We start from the raw sequence: 17,533 nt of genomic DNA, 5'->3' as shown, positions 1-17,533 counted from the left end.
AGATTAAAGGAAGAACTTGGATCATGGTTTACTAACACATTTTACAATGGGTTTTACTTTTGTTTTACTCTTTAGAGAATGTTATTCTGGTTTAACTATTATTGAGGAGATTGTTTAAATTTAGGAGGTAATTTAGTAGGTTCTATTGGTCATTTAAAAGGTTCGTGGTCCAGTAGAAGGTTTTAATTTTCTAGAAGTTCTTTAGAAGGTGCAAGGGATTTTAAGATTTTAATGGTTGTTTAGATTTATGAGGTTGTAGGAGTCATTAAGAAGAATCTAATGGTCATTGAGAAGGTCCTACAGTTGGTTCCACTGGTCATTTTGTAGGTTTTAGTGGTTATTTGTGAGGTTCTGAAGTAGGTCTGCACTGGCCGTTGAGATTCTAGGGTCTTAATAGGAATTGCTAAATCTCCTAGTGGTAGTTTGAGGATCTGATGGTCATTTAGGAGGTTCTATTGGTCATTGAAAAGGTTCACAGTGCAGTAAGTTTTAGTAGCCATGGTAGTTTTCTAGAAGTTCTTTAGGGGGTTCGAGGGGTTGTGAGGCTTTAGTGGTTCTTTAGATGTTCAACTGGCCAATGAGGAGGTTATACAGATCTTTGTAATCTTTCGGGAGGTTCTTGTGGGTCTGCAGGGAATTTTAGGGGTCCTGTAGGTGATTAAACGTGTTCTCCACCATCATCAAAATACCAAACGAGAGAATACCTTTTGGAAGAACTGATCATTCCTCCAGTAAAGTGCAACACACTGGAGGAACCTCTGAAAAGAAGCAATGAAGCTGTTCTAGAGACTGGTGGTGGAATTACACCATATGAACATACTTTATGGTGTTTTTTTCTTAATTTGCCATCTGTAACATCTTCCTTTTCCTCCATTAAAAAACATCAATGAACCACACTGTTTGTTCCTTCATTACCATGAACACACTGTCCTGCTGCAACAAGTACTCATGAGAATACTGCAAATGGTCCCCCAAAAAATGTATTCTTTTTTCCTGTTGGTTTTGGTCAGTGAACAAGCTTTTTTTTTTTTTTTTTTACATGAAACTAGATATTTGTGAGATGATTCTAAAGATTTATGGGGTTAGAGCTGAGAGCCACAGACAGGAAGTCAGAAAGTATTTAGAGATTGACAAACACATTGTTGGTTTGGATCTATTCATATAAAAAAAACAACAACTTATTAACGTATTATCATTTTATCTTCTTATTAATATCAAAAGCTGGAGGAGCTCTGGTCTTCAGCCCATGTAAAACTGATCAGGCTTGTTCCTAAAGAGCCAGGAGGGAAAGACATAAGACAACAATCATGTAAAAGCTTTTATTTTACAAAACGAGATACAGGACTTTTTCGCCGTCTTCACCTCATGATCATTCATGATCACAGAATTTACCAAACAAAAAAAACAAAAAAAAAAGTAAAAACAAACAAAAACATACAGGATTTAAACAAAGTCAAAAGGACCTGGGTACACAACGGAAATCCAGGGACTGTCCCTCTCCCACTCAGAGTCTCTTTGTGTCCAGTGATAAAACCCCAGGATCTACTTTTTGGCGTATGTGATCTTCATGGCGCATGTTGCTGTGATTCTGAAACCCTGCAATGCGTCTTTAGCCACGCCCGCCTGCGTGTCGCTTTCAAACTCTACAAAGGAGATGTCGTGTTTGCCCGGGACAAGTCGCACCTCTTTGAAACCAGGAAACCTGCGGAGGACAAAACCCAAAACAAACACGGTCAAACACCAGACGCACACAGACACACATTTGCTTTCTGTAAAAACAGTTCTGTGTGTGAACTCACTGGTTGAACAACATGGAGAGCATCATCTCATTGGTCTCTTCAGGCAGGTTGTTGAGGAACAGGATGTAGTTTGGTGGGTTGTCCGGCACCTGAGAAGAGAACACAGATCCCGATCAATCATCTGTTGAAGGCCCAAGTCTGACTGCTGAGCCCATGATGAATATGATTGACATGAATGAGATGTATGATATTCGTGACTGATGTCACCCAAGTAAGACAGACTAGTTAATAAATAAGGATTGGGGTGTGAGAATGCTCTAGACGACTCAAAATGAGGAATTCAAGCAAACTCTGCCGTTTTCCACTGTTGTGGGGCTTTTCAGCTCAAGTGTGACTGCATATAAACATTGCAAGCTACTGAACACATGAGGAAATGGCGGGATGTGAGAGTCAGACAAGTAGAAAGGATTTAATATCCCTGGGTGGCAATTTGGCTTACAGTCAGTGTTTTCTTTGCACAAAACAACCATAAATTGGTTTTGGTGTTAACAGCTGCTAAGATTTGAATCTGATAATTGGAGAAGTGACCTGGTTCTCCTCTCCCGCCATGATCTCTGCACGTTTACTTTTTGTAAAACCTGAGTTAATGTTAGAGCTTCAGACTTACATTTCTGTTGTGGTTGTTGACATTTGTTGGACAATTAACCTGTGATGAAGCTAAATTGCACCCGAGTCTGTGTGTAAAGCCTCATTTTTTCACATCTGGACTACTGTAGCACTCAGCAAACAAGTGGCTAGCTAGATAATTGAGTGAGGTCCTTATATATAATTTGTAATTATTATTAGTTTTAACATGAATTGCTTTGCCTTGTGCTACAAACCATGTTCATCATCAAATCAAGTCTGCCTTGATTTTGTCTATGATGATTGTTTCCTACAGTTACCAATAGATGGCACTAAAGAGCTTACATGATCATGAAAACATTTAGTACTACTTTAGAGTTTTTCCTCATCGAGAACAAAGCTGTTCATTCACATAATGTCATGTTCATGTCCTAAGAACTGAACTGAGGACACAATTCAGGATAAATTCCACTAGGCATGGATACGGTTAATCGCAGCCGTTCTAGTCAATGTTTCAAACCCCACAATTGTCAAAATAAAACACACTATTCAAACTTGCATGATTGTAAAAACAGCCAAAAGGGAAACAATTTAACTATGCAGCATAGTTATATATTTAGAAGCACATGAACCACAGGAAAATCTGAGCAAATAAACAAAGTCTGACGGGTAAAACGCTTCTGAGTGTCGCGGCCGCAACGTGACAGAGACGTGTCCAGCAAGGTTCCCCCATTACACAGCTTAGACACAGAACAAATGACAGCAGTGTCCTAAAATGTCACAAAAACATCTGCTGCTATAGTGTCATACATAGTGCATAAATGTTATCATGATAAGTCTTACCTGTACTGCAGGTGAGTGTACAGGTGCTGCTGTTCCCTGCGAACAAAAAAACACAAATGATGTTAACAGACGTTTTCTGTTTAGGATCACAATTAAAAGCAATTTAAAGGATCCATGTGTTAGATTTAGTTGCATCTAGCAGCGTAGCCACTGCTGATTGCAACCACCGCACCTCACTCCCTTCTTCCTTCATCTACATATTTTGATGCACTTTTAAGTATCGTATTAGAAAGGTTTGAAACGGCAAAATGTAAAATGCTTTGAATTCTTGAATTTACATCTACTTATCCCACATTGAATATCTGACTATGCAAATATTTTTAATTTCAAGAAGTCGCCCACTTCATTGCCAAATCCATTTTCAGCATCACTGCCTTGAAGGTATGAAGTTTTCACATCATGCCGGACCAAGATTGGCTCCAAATGCAGATTTAACTTGACCAAATATCTATGATGCTGCTAATAAACATCTCAAAATCAGAAACATTAGTGCATGAGTTTCAAAATGAAAGTTATGCAGAAAGTGCAGCAGTGAAGTTTAATTTTAGCATGAAGAACTGTTCAGCCTCTGATCCTCTAATCACAAAGTTATTACAGAGAAGTGTCACGCAGCAGCTTTGCCTCCTCCAAACAATTTCCTATGCTGATGAAGGAGAGACTGACTGTTCTCTCATGTGTACCTCCATCTACTCTCCTGATTTATTCTGCAGTGAGGCGACACTCCGACATGCTTCTACTTAATGACATATTTACTTTCACACACAGAATAAAATTGTGAAAAATCTACTGGTTTTGGGCGTATTATTTCTTCCAGCAGTTGCTTATTTTTTTATTACAGCCATCAATCTGACCTTTAAGTGACAGTAATGTCTAAAGTTCATTCATCCAGACTTCATCGATTCTCAGCCGAGGAGGAATCAGCTCATGGGCAGTTATTAAAACTCTGAAACAGTGGGAGTACTCGAGTAATGTAGTAAAGAGTTTCACATTATTTTAAAGTGTTTAGTGCCTCAGTAAAACCTTTTTAAAACATCTACATATTTAAGCTATTCTGATCATAAACTGTTGTTTATTATCATTTTCAGATGTATCTTATTTCAGATTTGCATTCACTTAAGTAAAAGTAGCAGTACTATAGGGTAGAAATACTCCATTACAAGTACAAGTCCTGCATTCAAAGTTTTATTTAGTACTGAGTAAGAGCTACTACTAGCATCAAAATATAGTGAGTACCAAAAAGTATACATTATAATAATATACATTAAATGATTATTGATGGATTATTATAATAATATCTGCAACTTCGTAAACATTGAATTCAAGTACTTTTCAAGGACTTTCCATGCCTAAATCCATCAAATTCAAGGCCCAACAGCACTGTTAGATACATAGATCAAGGTTAATTACTGGCTTTACAGAACCTCTATATAAATTCACTTTCAATGCCACAAAACTTTTTCACAGCCATATTTTCCCTTCAAATTCACAAACTTTCAAGGATTTTCAAGGACCCAAGGGAACCCTGCCAGTATTCCATGAATCACTGATATTCAGCCTTTCTGTGCACATAAAACTTTAATCTGTTTAACTGTAATAAAACTGTAATAAAGTACTAAAAAAAAGAAAAATAGCTGCCTGAAAGGTAGAAAATGATTCAAGGTCATTGAAACATGATCAATAGTACGTACTCTGTATAACAACTGTGATTAATGAATAAAAGCATATGAAACTACAGTTGTGATCATTTAGTAGACGTGTTTTTGTCTTATAAAAAAACATGACTGCTGCGTCTCTGATCAGTGTCACTCACCGCTGCTGGTTTCTTTATCAGGCTGGATGTTGGCTCCTGAGCTTTCTTCTTCTTATCCTTCTTTTTCTCCTTGTCACCGTACGTGCCCTTCACCTTGGTAATGACCTCGGAGTCGGTCTTTGCGTACTGTATCCTCTGGAAAACAACAGCACATCAATCAGTTTGAGTCTGGACCTGTTCAGAGAGGGCTGTCCAGTTGACCGGTGTGAAAACTCAGCCTACCATGGGCTTGTTGTAGAAGGGGAAGCCCTGTAGTTGCCTCAGTGCGTTGGTGGCGGCGGTGAGTTCTTTGAAGACGACGAAGGCCTGTCCTCTCATCTTCATGGTCTTCATGGCCACGATTTCGATCACCTGACCGAACTGTGAGAAGAGCGCGTAGAGTGAACGCTTCAACTCTGCAAGAGGAAGATGAGACAGTAGACAGTTCAACACAAACAGTCAGACATCATTAAAACACAACTGTTCAACATGATGTCAGCCTGTCCGCAAATTTAGTACAGACTACAGTGAAACCAAAACATCAGCACAGCAGGGCTGGTATTATTGATCCTCACAGGACCGGCATCATTGAGGTTGACTGCTTATGATAAGTTCAGACTTCAAGCAGCCACACAGAGTGAATAAACACAGACTTACCTTCTTTCTTGACATTGTCATTTATATTGTTGATGTAAATTGTGTGGTTTGGTCGGATGTCCATGGTGGCGTCTGATGAAACAAACAAGAGCAGGTTAACTTCTTCATCTGCTGTAATCCATTAATCACGTCTAGCTGCCTATCACTATTAATGATTTGAAGTACTGTACTTAGGCACAAATGATCAGTACCATTTTCCCCAGGACATCCCACAATTTTTTTAACTGTTCAAGAACTTTCCAGGCCCAAAATCCATCAAATTCAAGGACCCGAAGCAGCATAGTTAAAACGTGGATCAAGGTTAATCCACAGAAATTTAAGCACTTTCAATGACCAATGTTTCAAAAACATTCAAATTCACTATGATTGATTTTCAAGGACCCACGAGAATTTTTTTTTATGATTTAGGTGTGTTAAGGTCTGTGGCGGAGTGTAACTGAGTACATTTACTCAAGTACTGTACTTAGGTACAAATTCAAGATACATGTACTTCTACCATGCAACTTTACTCCACTACATCTCAGTCAGATCTTGTACTTTGAGCCTCACACATTAATCCAGAAGCGTCACATATAATACCAAGACACATTTAGGCACATTTCGTGGATGATATTTAAACTCTTTCTCCTGTGTACAGATCTGTGTGCAGACATTTAGCTGCAGTACTTTCATTGTGGTTGCGTTACAGTAGCCGCTGAAGCTAACGTTAGCATGCGGCCACATCCATTCATCACCGATCAGCCGCTAGCTCAGCAGCTAACTGTTTCTAATCACGGTGGCTCATTTAAATATAATCACCGGGAGTTAGCGCCTGCCCTGGTTATTCAGTACACCTACATACAGGTGAGGATCAGACAAAACGGTATAAATGTTGAACTCACCTCCTCACACCGCTCATATAAAACAGGAAACACACTGCTGGCTCCGCTAACAGCGCCGCCGCTGCTTTAACGCGCTTTATGCTCTACCGCCACCAGGCGGCCAGGAGGGGAACTACAGGCCACGCGTTTATAATATTATTGCTATGAATCATATTTTGATTTATTTGATGCTGTCTCCAAAGATCTGTTATTACTTCTAAGTCGGTATGGTGACAGGGCAATAGATCTAGATATCTGTGGTGGAAGACATACTTTTTACCTCAGTTAAAATGGTAATACTGCATTATAAAAATACTTAAATTCAAGTAAAGTTTTACTGAAGTGAAATGTAAAAATGCAATGTACTTAGAGTATTGTATAGTAAATTAAAATGGTACTAATGCAGACATGTTTCAGATACTTTAACGTGTCATTTTGTATGTAATGGCGTGCAGTACATTATTAGTATTTAGTAGTTTAGCATGGAAATACTCTTTAGTACATTATACTTTAGAACAGTACTTGATTAAGTATACTGTCCACCACTGCCTGTAGTTTCATTATTAGATTTGTGTGAAAGAAAAAAAATATTGTTGTCTTGGTAGAGTCAGTTTGTTTTTGTTCATTATGTTGTTGTGTCTTCAAATTAAACCCTCTATGTTTTCTAAATGTGTAATATTTGTCATGCGGTGTCCCCACTGCCCCAGTGGAAGTTTTAGTGTGAACAACGGTCTGAACCTCAAAGATATTTAATTTAAAAGGGTGCCATATATTATATCACCTTTCAATGCTAATGAGTGAACAGGTTGTAACTAAAGAAGTGAAACCTCAAATTTAAGAAGCTGCTATGAAGACATGTTTTGGAAAATGTCTGAAATTATTAATAAAGAAAAAAATGATTAATAATATCAAATAATTCACATTGAATAGAAAGGATGTATTATCATTATTATTATTAGTTTGATAAAATAAAAGATTTGCCACTTTTTGTTGTTTACCTTGCAGTTATTATTTATACCGTGGTCACTTACCTTTGTAATATTATTTATATTATGGTCACTACTCTTGCAATAATATTATGGTCACTTTCACTATATTTCTGTAGGTTATAGATATTTCTGTCTGTTTATTGTGTTTTGTTCTCTTTTTTTGCCTTTTCTACTTTTTCCTAACTCTGCAGTGTATGCTACACTTTCCTCTGCTGCTGTAACAAGTAGATTTCCCCGTGGTGGGATGAATAAAGTATATCTAATCTAATCTTTAATCTGTTCTACTCTCTATTGTTCAATATGTCTATTTTATATACTAAAGTTGTTGTAACATGTAGAAATATATATTTCTATAGTAACAGTACATTGTAACATAGTTAATCTGCAGTAAACTCTTTGTCTCCTGCAGGCCTCCGTACAGCTGGAATGTTTTCATCAGCTGATCCTCTGCTCACATCAGAGCTAACAGGCTAACAGGCTAACAGTGACCATGGATGTGAGCCGGCTCGCACCGGGACGGCGTCGCGGTGTCACCGGACAGCGATAACGATTGTCTACGGCGGCGACCCGCGTCTCTCCTCGTGTTTATCTGTCTAGTTTGCACATTTCTCCTGCAGTCAGTCGCTTATCTCTGCGACTTTTGCCCTCTTTATCCCGCCGCGGGCTGCAGCTGCCCACAGTTGTCTCGTTAGCTCGTTAGCCTGTTATAAAGCGGCTCGCCGAGGCTAGCGGACCCGGAGCGGACGGACAACAGCGGGATGTGCGATGGCATCGGTCCGGGTGGCTGTACGGGTCAGGCCCATGAACAGGCGGTGAGTTGAGGACAATAACATTGTTGTTCAGCGTTAGGCATCATGTTTGAGCCAGAGTATGGTCATAATGTTTGTTTTTTTACAGAGCTAACAGGTCATACAGATGTAGCCGCTGACAGTCAGTTTAAATCACATGGGCGGACTCATGCGAGCGTCTTTAGGGTTGATATAAAAGCGGAATAACGTTATTTAAAGTGAACGGGAGTTTCACTTCAGTCATGTGGTTTTGTGGCTGTGACAGCAGGTGTTCACACAGATCACCTGTTTGTACCCGAGAGGCTCAGCAGGTGCAGCTGCTGTGTTCAGACACAGACAAAGCTGGACACACACACTGATCATACACACAGTTTGTAGAGTAAACACTAACAAACAAACCTGTTATACATGTTAAATGTTACATGTTTACTGCTCAACTAATACCTCATGTATGATCCTGAGTCTCAGAGGATTCATTATTGATTATTTGTTTGATCCACTGTGGTCTTGAACACTGTTTATCAAAGCCCACGGTGTCTAGTTTTGTCCACAACCCAGAGACATTCAGTTTAGGGTCTTAGAGGTTGAAAGAAAACAAAAACATTCACATTTAAGGAACTGAAATCAGAAAAATTTGAACCTCTTTTTCTTCTTAAAAAATGACTCAGAATGATAGTTAACTTTTTGACTAAGTCAGTTTGCAGCTGTACTCACTGGAAATCTTTCAATATTATTCAAGTTTCAGTACTGAGATTAAAACATTTTCTTTTTTAGTTTAAATAGCTAAAAGTCTTTGTGCCATCTTTTTCTGTCCTTGAGCATTAAACTAAACCTCTCAGTGCATCAGTGTGAAGTTAAGTGTCAAACGGTCTTCTTCTTTTTAAACCTTTGAAAGGTTTTTTTTACTCTTAATTTCTCTGACCGACATCCTCAATCCAACACAAAAAGGATGAGAAACCCAGAAAAACACTGACGGTCAAATATTTTGTATTCTTATGTAACTGTTTTCAATTTGTTTGATTATAAATCAGTTGACTCCTGAAAAATTAATGATTTTGCTGCTGTAATAATTATTTTTGTTGCGCCAACACTTTAAAACTGTGTTTGTTTGTCATTTATCTTTTTAGCATGTTATTTTAATTTGTTGAAAAACGAATAATTTAGTTATTTAATCAGTTCGTAGATTGAAAGGAAATTCTCTCAGTTCTCTGAATATTTTCTAAGCATCATGTCACTGGTTTCACCGTCTTAAATGTAAATATCTTAATATTTAGTTTTCTTTATCTTCTATGAAAGTAAATGTAATCTTTGTTGGATAGTCAACCCTGAGAAATCGTGATGTTTATCTTTCAGTTTGAAAAAGATCAAATCATTCTTTAATTAAATTATTAGTCTATTAATTAAAAATGAAGATAATCATTTGCAGCCGTAAACTTCAACGACCTTTAACACATTTTATGAGCAATCTCGTGTGTCTGAGTTAACGTGCATTATATCACTCATGACTCATAATGAGAGCACACAGTGTTACGTAATGTGTTGTTCAGTTTATGTGATCACGCACACCTTTATGTCCCATAATTCACCATGAATGAAAATTAAACCCTACAGATGTCTGAATTTTAAAGTCTTTTGAACTGAAAGTGTCTACACAGACATCACATGCTTCTTGCTCTGTTTGGACTCAGACATAAAGGATGTTGTTGAACAAACAGGGGTGGAGACAGACAATCATATGCAAGTGAGCAAACATGTCGCCCTGCTGCTGATACGGTTCATGTTCATTCATGTTGGTTTAATTGACGTCTGCCAGGTGCTTCCTGAAGATACAGTATTGTAGATATTTGGTGCTGGACACCAACAGTCCGATGTCGTTTTTCATCTATTTAAATATTTTAAATATTTTAAATATTTGAATAAATAAAAGCTAAAATGTAGTGAAATATTCTTTAATATGTTAAATAATTTTATTTACACATTGTCAGCCAATTCGAGTTGAGAGCTGCTTGCCACAGTATTGTAAATCGAGTTCACTTTGCTGAATAAACTTTGCAGTGAGACCAATACATACCAATGTACAAGGTTTTTTTTCTGCCGTATTAAAGGATAAAACCGTTTCATATCGGATAACATAAATGCTGATGACGATATGTCTGCAATAGGCCAATGCATCTTTTGGCTCCAGTGACAACCTTTCAATCGCTGACTTAATGAAGTTCCCAGATACCAAAGTCTGTCCTGTGTTCATGTCATGAGATACGCAAAAAAAAATAAAATAACCCAACAGCCTAAACATAATCGATCTTTTACAGGGAGAAGGACTTGACTGCAAAATCCATCATCAAGATGGAAGGAAACAAAACCTCCATCACCAACCTGAAGGTACGTTTGTTTTCCTAAAGGCTGTTCACAGTCAGGCTGAAAATTGTCCCACACCTGGTAGCTGAAGTTGTTTTTTATTTTATGTTTTTGTTCTAATCTCCAAAGATCCCCGATAGCATCTCAGGTGAGTCAACGAGGGATCGAACCAAAACTTTTACGTACGACTTCTCCTACGACTCCACAGAGTGCAAGAGCTCCACATTTGTCTCCCAGGAAAAGGTAAATAACAATAAACAACTCTCATGTGTGCTTGACACAAATCAGCTGATGGGTCTTTGTTCCCATGGCGCTGCGTGGGTGGCAGACAGTTACAGTAGTGCTGACCACTTCTTTGTGCACCAGGGTGGCCCTGTTTAGAGTATTTTTCTTGCCCACCATGTACTTTGTGATTCACTGTAACAAGTGAAATTTCCCAGTTGTGGGTTCAATAAAGTCTTATCTAATCTTATTTTAAGAGTAGAGAAGGTTTTAACTATGGTTAAACTGACATGAATCAAACAAACTTCGTTCTTTGTCTTTTACTATGAAATAAACAAAGTCAGAACACAACAGGTAGAGTATCAGAGTTTAGTCCATGAATCCACATGGACAGTCTAAGTTTCAGTCACATTTCAGGCTGACTGTGGGGGTTTGACCGGTCTGATCGTCTGATTGGTGACTGCAGCAGCGTGATGTTGGGCTGAATTTTGGATCCTGCTCAACTTCTCCACCGCAAAGTTGGCTGCAGCCAAAATGCACTACCCACACTCAAATGAATGGAAAAAACCTACGTTTTCACCACAGTGCTGGATTTTCTCTGAATGGGCCCTAAAATTCACAACAAATTAGAAAAACAAAAATGAGAACAACAAAGTTTATAATTTTCTTTTTGCATTTTGAATTCTTAGTATACACACTCTTATATATTCCTGTAACTCTCTTCTCCATCTGTGTCAGGAACCTCTGAACACAGAACCATTGACATGCAAAGTGTCCTATCTCATTCTTACAATAACAAAATGTGGCAGGCCTAGATAAGGCACGTAATGACTGTAATAAAGCTGCAAGTAACAAGTGAACTACAGTCTGTGTTTCAGAGGATTATTCTGATTAATAATTTGCCAATCCTGCTTTGGAATCTCCTGTTGTTCTTTCTAGATGATTAGCAGTAACAAAGGTTTGAGTTTGGGGTCAGAGGGTCGAGGATTTATCAAACTCTTGTTCTCGGTCAACACGGCTTGTTGCCGATAGACTCTGTGTGTTTACTCAGGAGTCTTAACATGACTCAAGCTGTGACATATCACATTACAGCTCTACAACATCAATACTGAGAGTCACGTGGGCCTCAAATCTAAAAATATTTTGCAATCTCATGCACCAGTTAACACGTCAACAAAGAAATCTCAGCAGAAACAAAAACTCTTAATCTTTGTTTTTATTTGCAGGTTTTCAAAGATTTGGGCTCAGATGTGCTGAAGGCTGCATTTGAGGGCTACAATGCCTGCGTCTTCGCCTACGGTCAGACCGGCTCGGGGAAGTCCTACACCATGATGGGAAATCCAGTGAGACAAAACTCCACATTGACATTTACATTTCAGACTCTCTTATCCAGAAAGACTTCAGAGTCCAGATTATCAACCTGTCTGCTCAGTGCAGTCGTCACTAAAGGCTCCAGCTGAGTTTGACTGACCTCGTCTTATTTTCGAATGATTAGTTTGGAGATAAGAGCTGCAAGTAAACAGCGACGAGAAGGTGGTGTCCTCAGACTGCTTCTGAACAGTCCAAAAGATATTAATAGATATATAGCAAAGATACTTTCAGGACATTTTCATGTTCTCAGTTTGATTTAATTCACATGGACACAGATAAATGTTAAAGTACAAGCAAGGTTCATTTACAGTAGCTACAAGAAACTTTCATTTTGTATGGACAAAATTATCCTAAGTCCCAGTTTAGGGTTTTGGATGTAACATAAATTGTCCAGACTGGTTTAAACCGTCAAAAAGCAAGCAGTTTAGAGTCTTTGGAGTAAACACAGGCCAACACTATAAACAAAAACAAACGCTTTTCAGGGGAAGCTACCTAAACCATATTCCACAATAAACAACAAAAAGACAGTTACTAAAACTAAAAGGAGACAAATCAAAAGAAAAGGCAGCTCACTCCTACTGCTTCAATTCAAGTGTGGCAAAAAGACAATCTAAAGACTATATACACAGCGGTGACTAGTAAAAGAAGCTGATACATTTAGCAAGCAAGGTCTTAATCCGCAGAACAAACCGGATCACAAAGGAAACACAAAGGACATTGTTCACTGAGCTGCACTCCCAAAACTGCCATTAAGATTAATGATATAGTCTATATGGTTTATGTAGGTCATATAGGGACACCAGTATTAAACTGAGACTGTTTCATCAGCAGTTCTGGCTGTTCTCGTTCAGTGGTGAGAAACTGTGAGATCCAATATAAAATTTGGTTTATAGTGACATCATGCGCCTGTTCTTGCCATGGTAACAGCTGTAAAGAGCGATGTGATTCATATGATGAATGTTTTGTAGGTTACAGTTCTATGCACAGCTTTGATTAGAAGTTTTATTAAAAATGATACACTGCAAATAATTAGTGAAACAAACTGAGCTGAAAAGAAAATATGACTTGACGGATTAATCTAAGTCTCTGTGCTATTTATCATTTCTCTGTTTTTTAGCCTGTAGTAGTAGTAACAACTTTTTGTTTTGTCATTGTTGTTTTAGGGAGACGCAGGTCTGATCCCAAGGTTCTGTGAAGGTCTGTTCAGTCGAATCTCTGAGGCGACTCGATGGGATGTAGCTTCATTTCGTACAGAAGTCAGGTGAGACTAACCTCATATCAAAATGTTCTGACCACCCTATCACCCTATCTGCTTGCTGGAGGGTTTCCTACCTAATGATGATTCAATTTTAGGGGATATGACAGAACTTTATTATTTCAGTCTGTTTTAGCTGATCAGTTTGACCAATAATTGCATCCATCATCTTTCTTCTTGCTCTTTAAACTTTAAACTGTGACAAAGAGCAGGTCGCAGCAGGAAGAAATATATTCAGGAGGAACTGTTTGTTGTTTTTTGACTAAAGTCATTACTGTGACCAGACAAACCGCTAAATTGGAATTATAGCCATGTGTTTATCTGGTTTATGACTTTAGCTACCTGGAGATCTACAACGAGAGGGTGAGGGACCTGCTCAGGAGGAAATCCACTCAGACCTACAACCTGAGAGTCAGGGAGCATCCAAAAGATGGACCGTATGTAGAAGGTAAGACTGCTACACAGAGTACGCAACAGGACTAAAATACTGCAACGCATGCAGTGCAGTATGTGTGTCGTATGCTGAAAATATTTTGTCTACTCAGAACTTTTTTTTACAGGCAAACTCACATGTATTCATTACTTCAAAGCATCTTTCGCCTCTTTGGCTGAGGACAGGCTGTTTAAGTACTTTTTGATTTATGCTGGTTGTAGCTGGCAACCTGTAGCTGTAGTGTGTGTCAGGGATAGTGAATTAAAAATCTCAGAATGGTTGTTTTGTGTTTGCAGTAGGTAAAAATATGTGATAATCAAAGTATTTTGAAATTTTGTAGACTTCCTATAACCTGCCCTTTTCCCTCCTGATCTCAGATCTATCCAAACACCTGGTGCAGAACTACAGCGACGTGGAGGAGCTGATGGAGGCCGGAAACATCAACCGCACCACTGCCAGCACCGGCATGAACGACGTCAGCAGCCGCTCGCACGCCATCTTCACCATCAACTTCACACAGGTCAGAAACTGTTCACTGATTTCAGAGTGAATTATGTCACTAATAAACTATTTTTTGGTAAAGTTTGCTGTTGCGACATACCGTAGAAAACGGCAGTTGCAACACCAACTTGTTCAGGTTATTTTTTAACTGAAAGACAGTAACATTTTTAGTATTTGTCTAAAATATCTTCATATATTATATTTCAACTAAGGCTTGTTTTTTTAGGTCAGTGAATGGTTGTTTTCATGCAGATCTTATGTCATCAGATATTACTGTACCTAATGTAAGAAGTCACTGATCACACTGATAGTTTACAATAATTGACAAAAAAGGCTAGAAAACATACTTTCACTGTCTGGAGAAATTATATGGTTTGTATAAATAACAAAGATTTCTTACTGAATAATTGCTTCTTGTATCACATCTTAGATATTTAGTAAAACTGTGACGTACGTGTCACTTCCGGTCTCTTTTTAGGCTAAGTTCGATGCAGAGATGCCAAGTGAGACGGTCAGTAAAATCCACCTGGTCGATCTGGCCGGCAGCGAGCGAGCTGATGCCACGGGAGCAACAGGCGTCCGCCTCAAAGAAGGAGGGAACATCAACAAGTCGCTGGTCACCCTAGGCAACGTCATCTCTTCTCTGGGTCAGAAGCTGAAGATAATAATCTGAATTTCTCTGTTTTCAGTGTATTTTGACCGTTTTGTTGACTGAAGGATGTGTTTCCTGTTTCTGTCCAGCTGACATGTCACAGGACGGAGTGAACACCAACCTGAAGAAGAAGTCGGTGTTTGTCCCCTACAGAGACTCGGTGCTAACATGGCTGCTGAAAGACAGCCTGGGCGGCAACTCCAAAACCATCATGATTGCCAGTGAGAAGCAAACATTAAATCAGATGCAGACATTTCAATAAAAAAGCGAAACTAATTGTGATTAATCGTTGTTTAAAATTGTTTCTCTTTGCAGCCGTTTCCCCTGCTGATGTGAACTACGGTGAGACACTCAGCACTCTGAGATACGCCAACCGGGCCAAGAACATCATCAACAAACCCACCATCAACGAGGACAGCAACGTCCGGCTGATCAGAGAACTGCGGGCTGAAATCGCCCGACTGAAAGCTCTGCTGGTTCAGGGCAACCAGGTAAACAAACTGACAGAACAGAGCTCAGTAAAGATGGGCAGAGTTAAGATGCTTTCACATCTGTGGTTTGGTTCATTTGGTCTGAATAAAGGGAAAAATATTTGCATTTTAGTCCTAGTCTGGTTTATTTTCACGAGGAATAAAGTTATGCAGACTGACAGGGGACATGTGCATCAGGATTTACATGGGCAAATCAGATTCTGGTGACTGACAGTTTATGCATCACTTTAATGCTTATGTGTATATTTATGAAGCAATAAAATATTACTATTGATAATGTTTGTTTATTACTGAAGCATTGCTGTCACACACTTTTTAATAAATGTAATGAAGTGACAGTTTAAAAGCTTTGACCTTTTTATAATCAACAAATCAAACATGCCTGCTCTGATGTGCACACATTTTACTATGGTTACCAAATGATTTGCATAATTACAGACTGAGATTGCTTCCTGAACATTTCACAATCAGCACATGATTATATAAGGAGTCGTTAAAATCACATATCTGCATTCGTAAAATTGTGTAGTTGGTCTGTCTCTCTGCCTTCAGACTCATTCAGATAGGTTCAGAGAAAGTGAGAATGAAATGAACACAGCTCATAAAATGTTTCTTACTCATGAAATGAGTTCACTTTAAATAATTAAATTGATTTGATGTTCTTGATGATTTTATTCTGAGATTTTGTATTGTGTTTGTACCAGGCCACTAGCTTGAACAATAGTAATTATTATAATCCTAATAAATTCACAGCATTAATGTCGAAAGAAAACTACCCAGTCAGTGTTTCTAACCTGTGCGTTTTTTATGTTTGTGTCAGATTGCTCTTCTGGATTCGCCCACTGCTCTGAGCATGGAGGAAAAACTGCACCAGAACGAAGCCAGAGTGAGTTTAATGTCTGATGTTGTCATTTGTTTTCACGTGATTTTAACCTGCTGGCTGATGACAGCAGCACCAAACTGGACATTTATTTGACATTGATGTGAACTGGAAACGTAGCTTTGTTGACCTCTGCTCTGCTGAAGAGTTAGCCTGTGGTTTCTGTTTGGTTTTTGTTGAGTCATACTGATTTGTGTTTACAGGTCCTGGAGCTGACTAAAGAATGGACCAACAAATGGAACGAGACACAGAACATTCTCAAGGTAAGAGTGCATGTTTGTTTATCATTAATGGAGAAACCAACAGCCTCTGGCAGGTTGCTCTCAGTTTCATGTTATTTTAAACACATATGGAGCAGCACACCTTTTTTGCCTCTGTGCACAAAGTGAAGTTTTAAAATGTCATTTGTGCCCACGTGTCTGCAGGAGGAGACTCTTGCTCTAAGGAAAGAGGGGATCGGTGTGGTATTGGACTCAGAGCTGCCTCACCTCATCGGCATCGACGACGACCTTCTCAGTACCGGCATCATCCTGTATCATTTAAAGGTCAGACATCACCTGCTGGGAAGGGCCAAATACTCTTAACTCCCTGCATCATTACATGATATTTAATTCTTCAGTCGTCCAGAGGCTGTAGGGCTCAAAGCTAGAGTGACTAATACTGGTATTATATAAAACTAGAAGACCTAATGCATCCGTCAATACCAACCATGTCATGCTAGCTTGCTTGGACGGGGAAAAAATGATACTCCAACTTTTGCGACATTTAGGTGATTTGCAAACTGGCATGGCTATTTTCAAAGGGGTTCCTTGTGGGTGGAGTGGAAAAAGGTCAAATAAATAAACTGAAAGAAACTACCTGAAATATCAGAAAAGCTTTTTTTAAAACACACCAGAGAGGAGGAAATGGTTGGAAGCAGGAAAGTAAATGTAGTTATCATCTATTAATCGCAAGTTTCACATCATGGTGTCCTCAAACTTCCTCTTCTTTGTTTTTCTCATTTCTCCACCTCAGGAGGGACGGACATACGTGGGCAGAGACGATGCATCTACAGAGCAGGACATCAGTGAGTTTGTCATGA

The 17,533-nt window shown here is 38.8% G+C and overlaps 2 protein-coding genes across 8 annotated transcripts in view; one reads left to right on the top strand and one right to left on the bottom strand.

The window, feature by feature from the left end:
- Positions 1 to 1,305: 1,305 nt before the first annotated feature.
- Positions 1,306 to 6,664, bottom strand: snrpb2 (small nuclear ribonucleoprotein polypeptide B2). Its single transcript, XM_019254774.2, has 7 exons — positions 6,534 to 6,664; positions 5,653 to 5,724; positions 5,239 to 5,411; positions 5,017 to 5,151; positions 3,207 to 3,242; positions 1,800 to 1,888; positions 1,306 to 1,702 (listed from the first exon to the last, which is right to left on the bottom strand). Exons 2-7 carry the CDS (start codon positions 5,714 to 5,716, stop codon positions 1,543 to 1,545), a joined length of 657 nt encoding a protein of 218 aa, XP_019110319.1. The 5' UTR covers positions 5,717 to 5,724; positions 6,534 to 6,664; the 3' UTR covers positions 1,306 to 1,542.
- Positions 6,665 to 7,938: 1,274 nt separating this feature from the next.
- kif16ba (kinesin family member 16Ba) overlaps positions 7,939 to 17,533 on the top strand; it is a 21,987-nt gene continuing 12,392 nt past the window's right edge. For 3 of the 7 annotated variants that reach the window (XM_019254782.2, XM_010754764.3, XM_010754766.3), the window contains exons 1-14: positions 7,940 to 8,313; positions 10,602 to 10,671; positions 10,777 to 10,890; positions 12,096 to 12,212; positions 13,404 to 13,501; positions 13,834 to 13,943; positions 14,306 to 14,448; positions 14,908 to 15,076; positions 15,171 to 15,302; positions 15,397 to 15,572; positions 16,393 to 16,458; positions 16,656 to 16,715; positions 16,878 to 16,997; positions 17,467 to 17,518. In XM_019254782.2, the coding sequence (XP_019110327.2) occupies positions 8,267 to 8,313; positions 10,602 to 10,671; positions 10,777 to 10,890; positions 12,096 to 12,212; positions 13,404 to 13,501; positions 13,834 to 13,943; positions 14,306 to 14,448; positions 14,908 to 15,076; positions 15,171 to 15,302; positions 15,397 to 15,572; positions 16,393 to 16,458; positions 16,656 to 16,715; positions 16,878 to 16,997; positions 17,467 to 17,518 (1,474 nt within the window). In that variant the 5' untranslated portion in view covers positions 7,940 to 8,266. Of the gene's footprint in view, positions 8,314 to 10,601; positions 10,672 to 10,776; positions 10,891 to 12,095; positions 12,213 to 13,403; positions 13,502 to 13,833; positions 13,944 to 14,305; positions 14,449 to 14,907; positions 15,077 to 15,170; positions 15,303 to 15,396; positions 15,573 to 16,392; positions 16,459 to 16,655; positions 16,716 to 16,877; positions 16,998 to 17,466; positions 17,519 to 17,533 lie in introns of all 7 variants that reach the window. The other 4 variants (XM_010754768.3, XM_010754767.3, XM_010754763.3 and 1 more) reach the window with 3 other exon arrangements.

This window comes from Larimichthys crocea, chromosome X (genome assembly GCF_000972845.2).
Source record: "Larimichthys crocea isolate SSNF chromosome X, L_crocea_2.0, whole genome shotgun sequence".
In the NCBI taxonomy this organism is placed as follows: Eukaryota; Metazoa; Chordata; class Actinopteri; family Sciaenidae; genus Larimichthys; species Larimichthys crocea.
This window is presented reverse-complemented; position numbering and strand designations above follow the sequence as displayed.

Coding starts and splice junctions, on each gene's coding strand:
- snrpb2 (XM_019254774.2), bottom strand. CDS start 5,716: ATGGACATCCGACCAAACCACACAATTTACATCAACAATATAAATGAC. Junction 5,152..5,238: donor CCTTCTACAACAAGCCCATG/GTAGGCTGAGTT, acceptor GTTGTTTTCCAG/AGGATACAGTACGCAAAGAC. Junction 1,703..1,799: donor CTCTCCATGTTGTTCAACCA/GTGAGTTCACAC, acceptor TGTCCTCCGCAG/GTTTCCTGGTTTCAAAGAGG.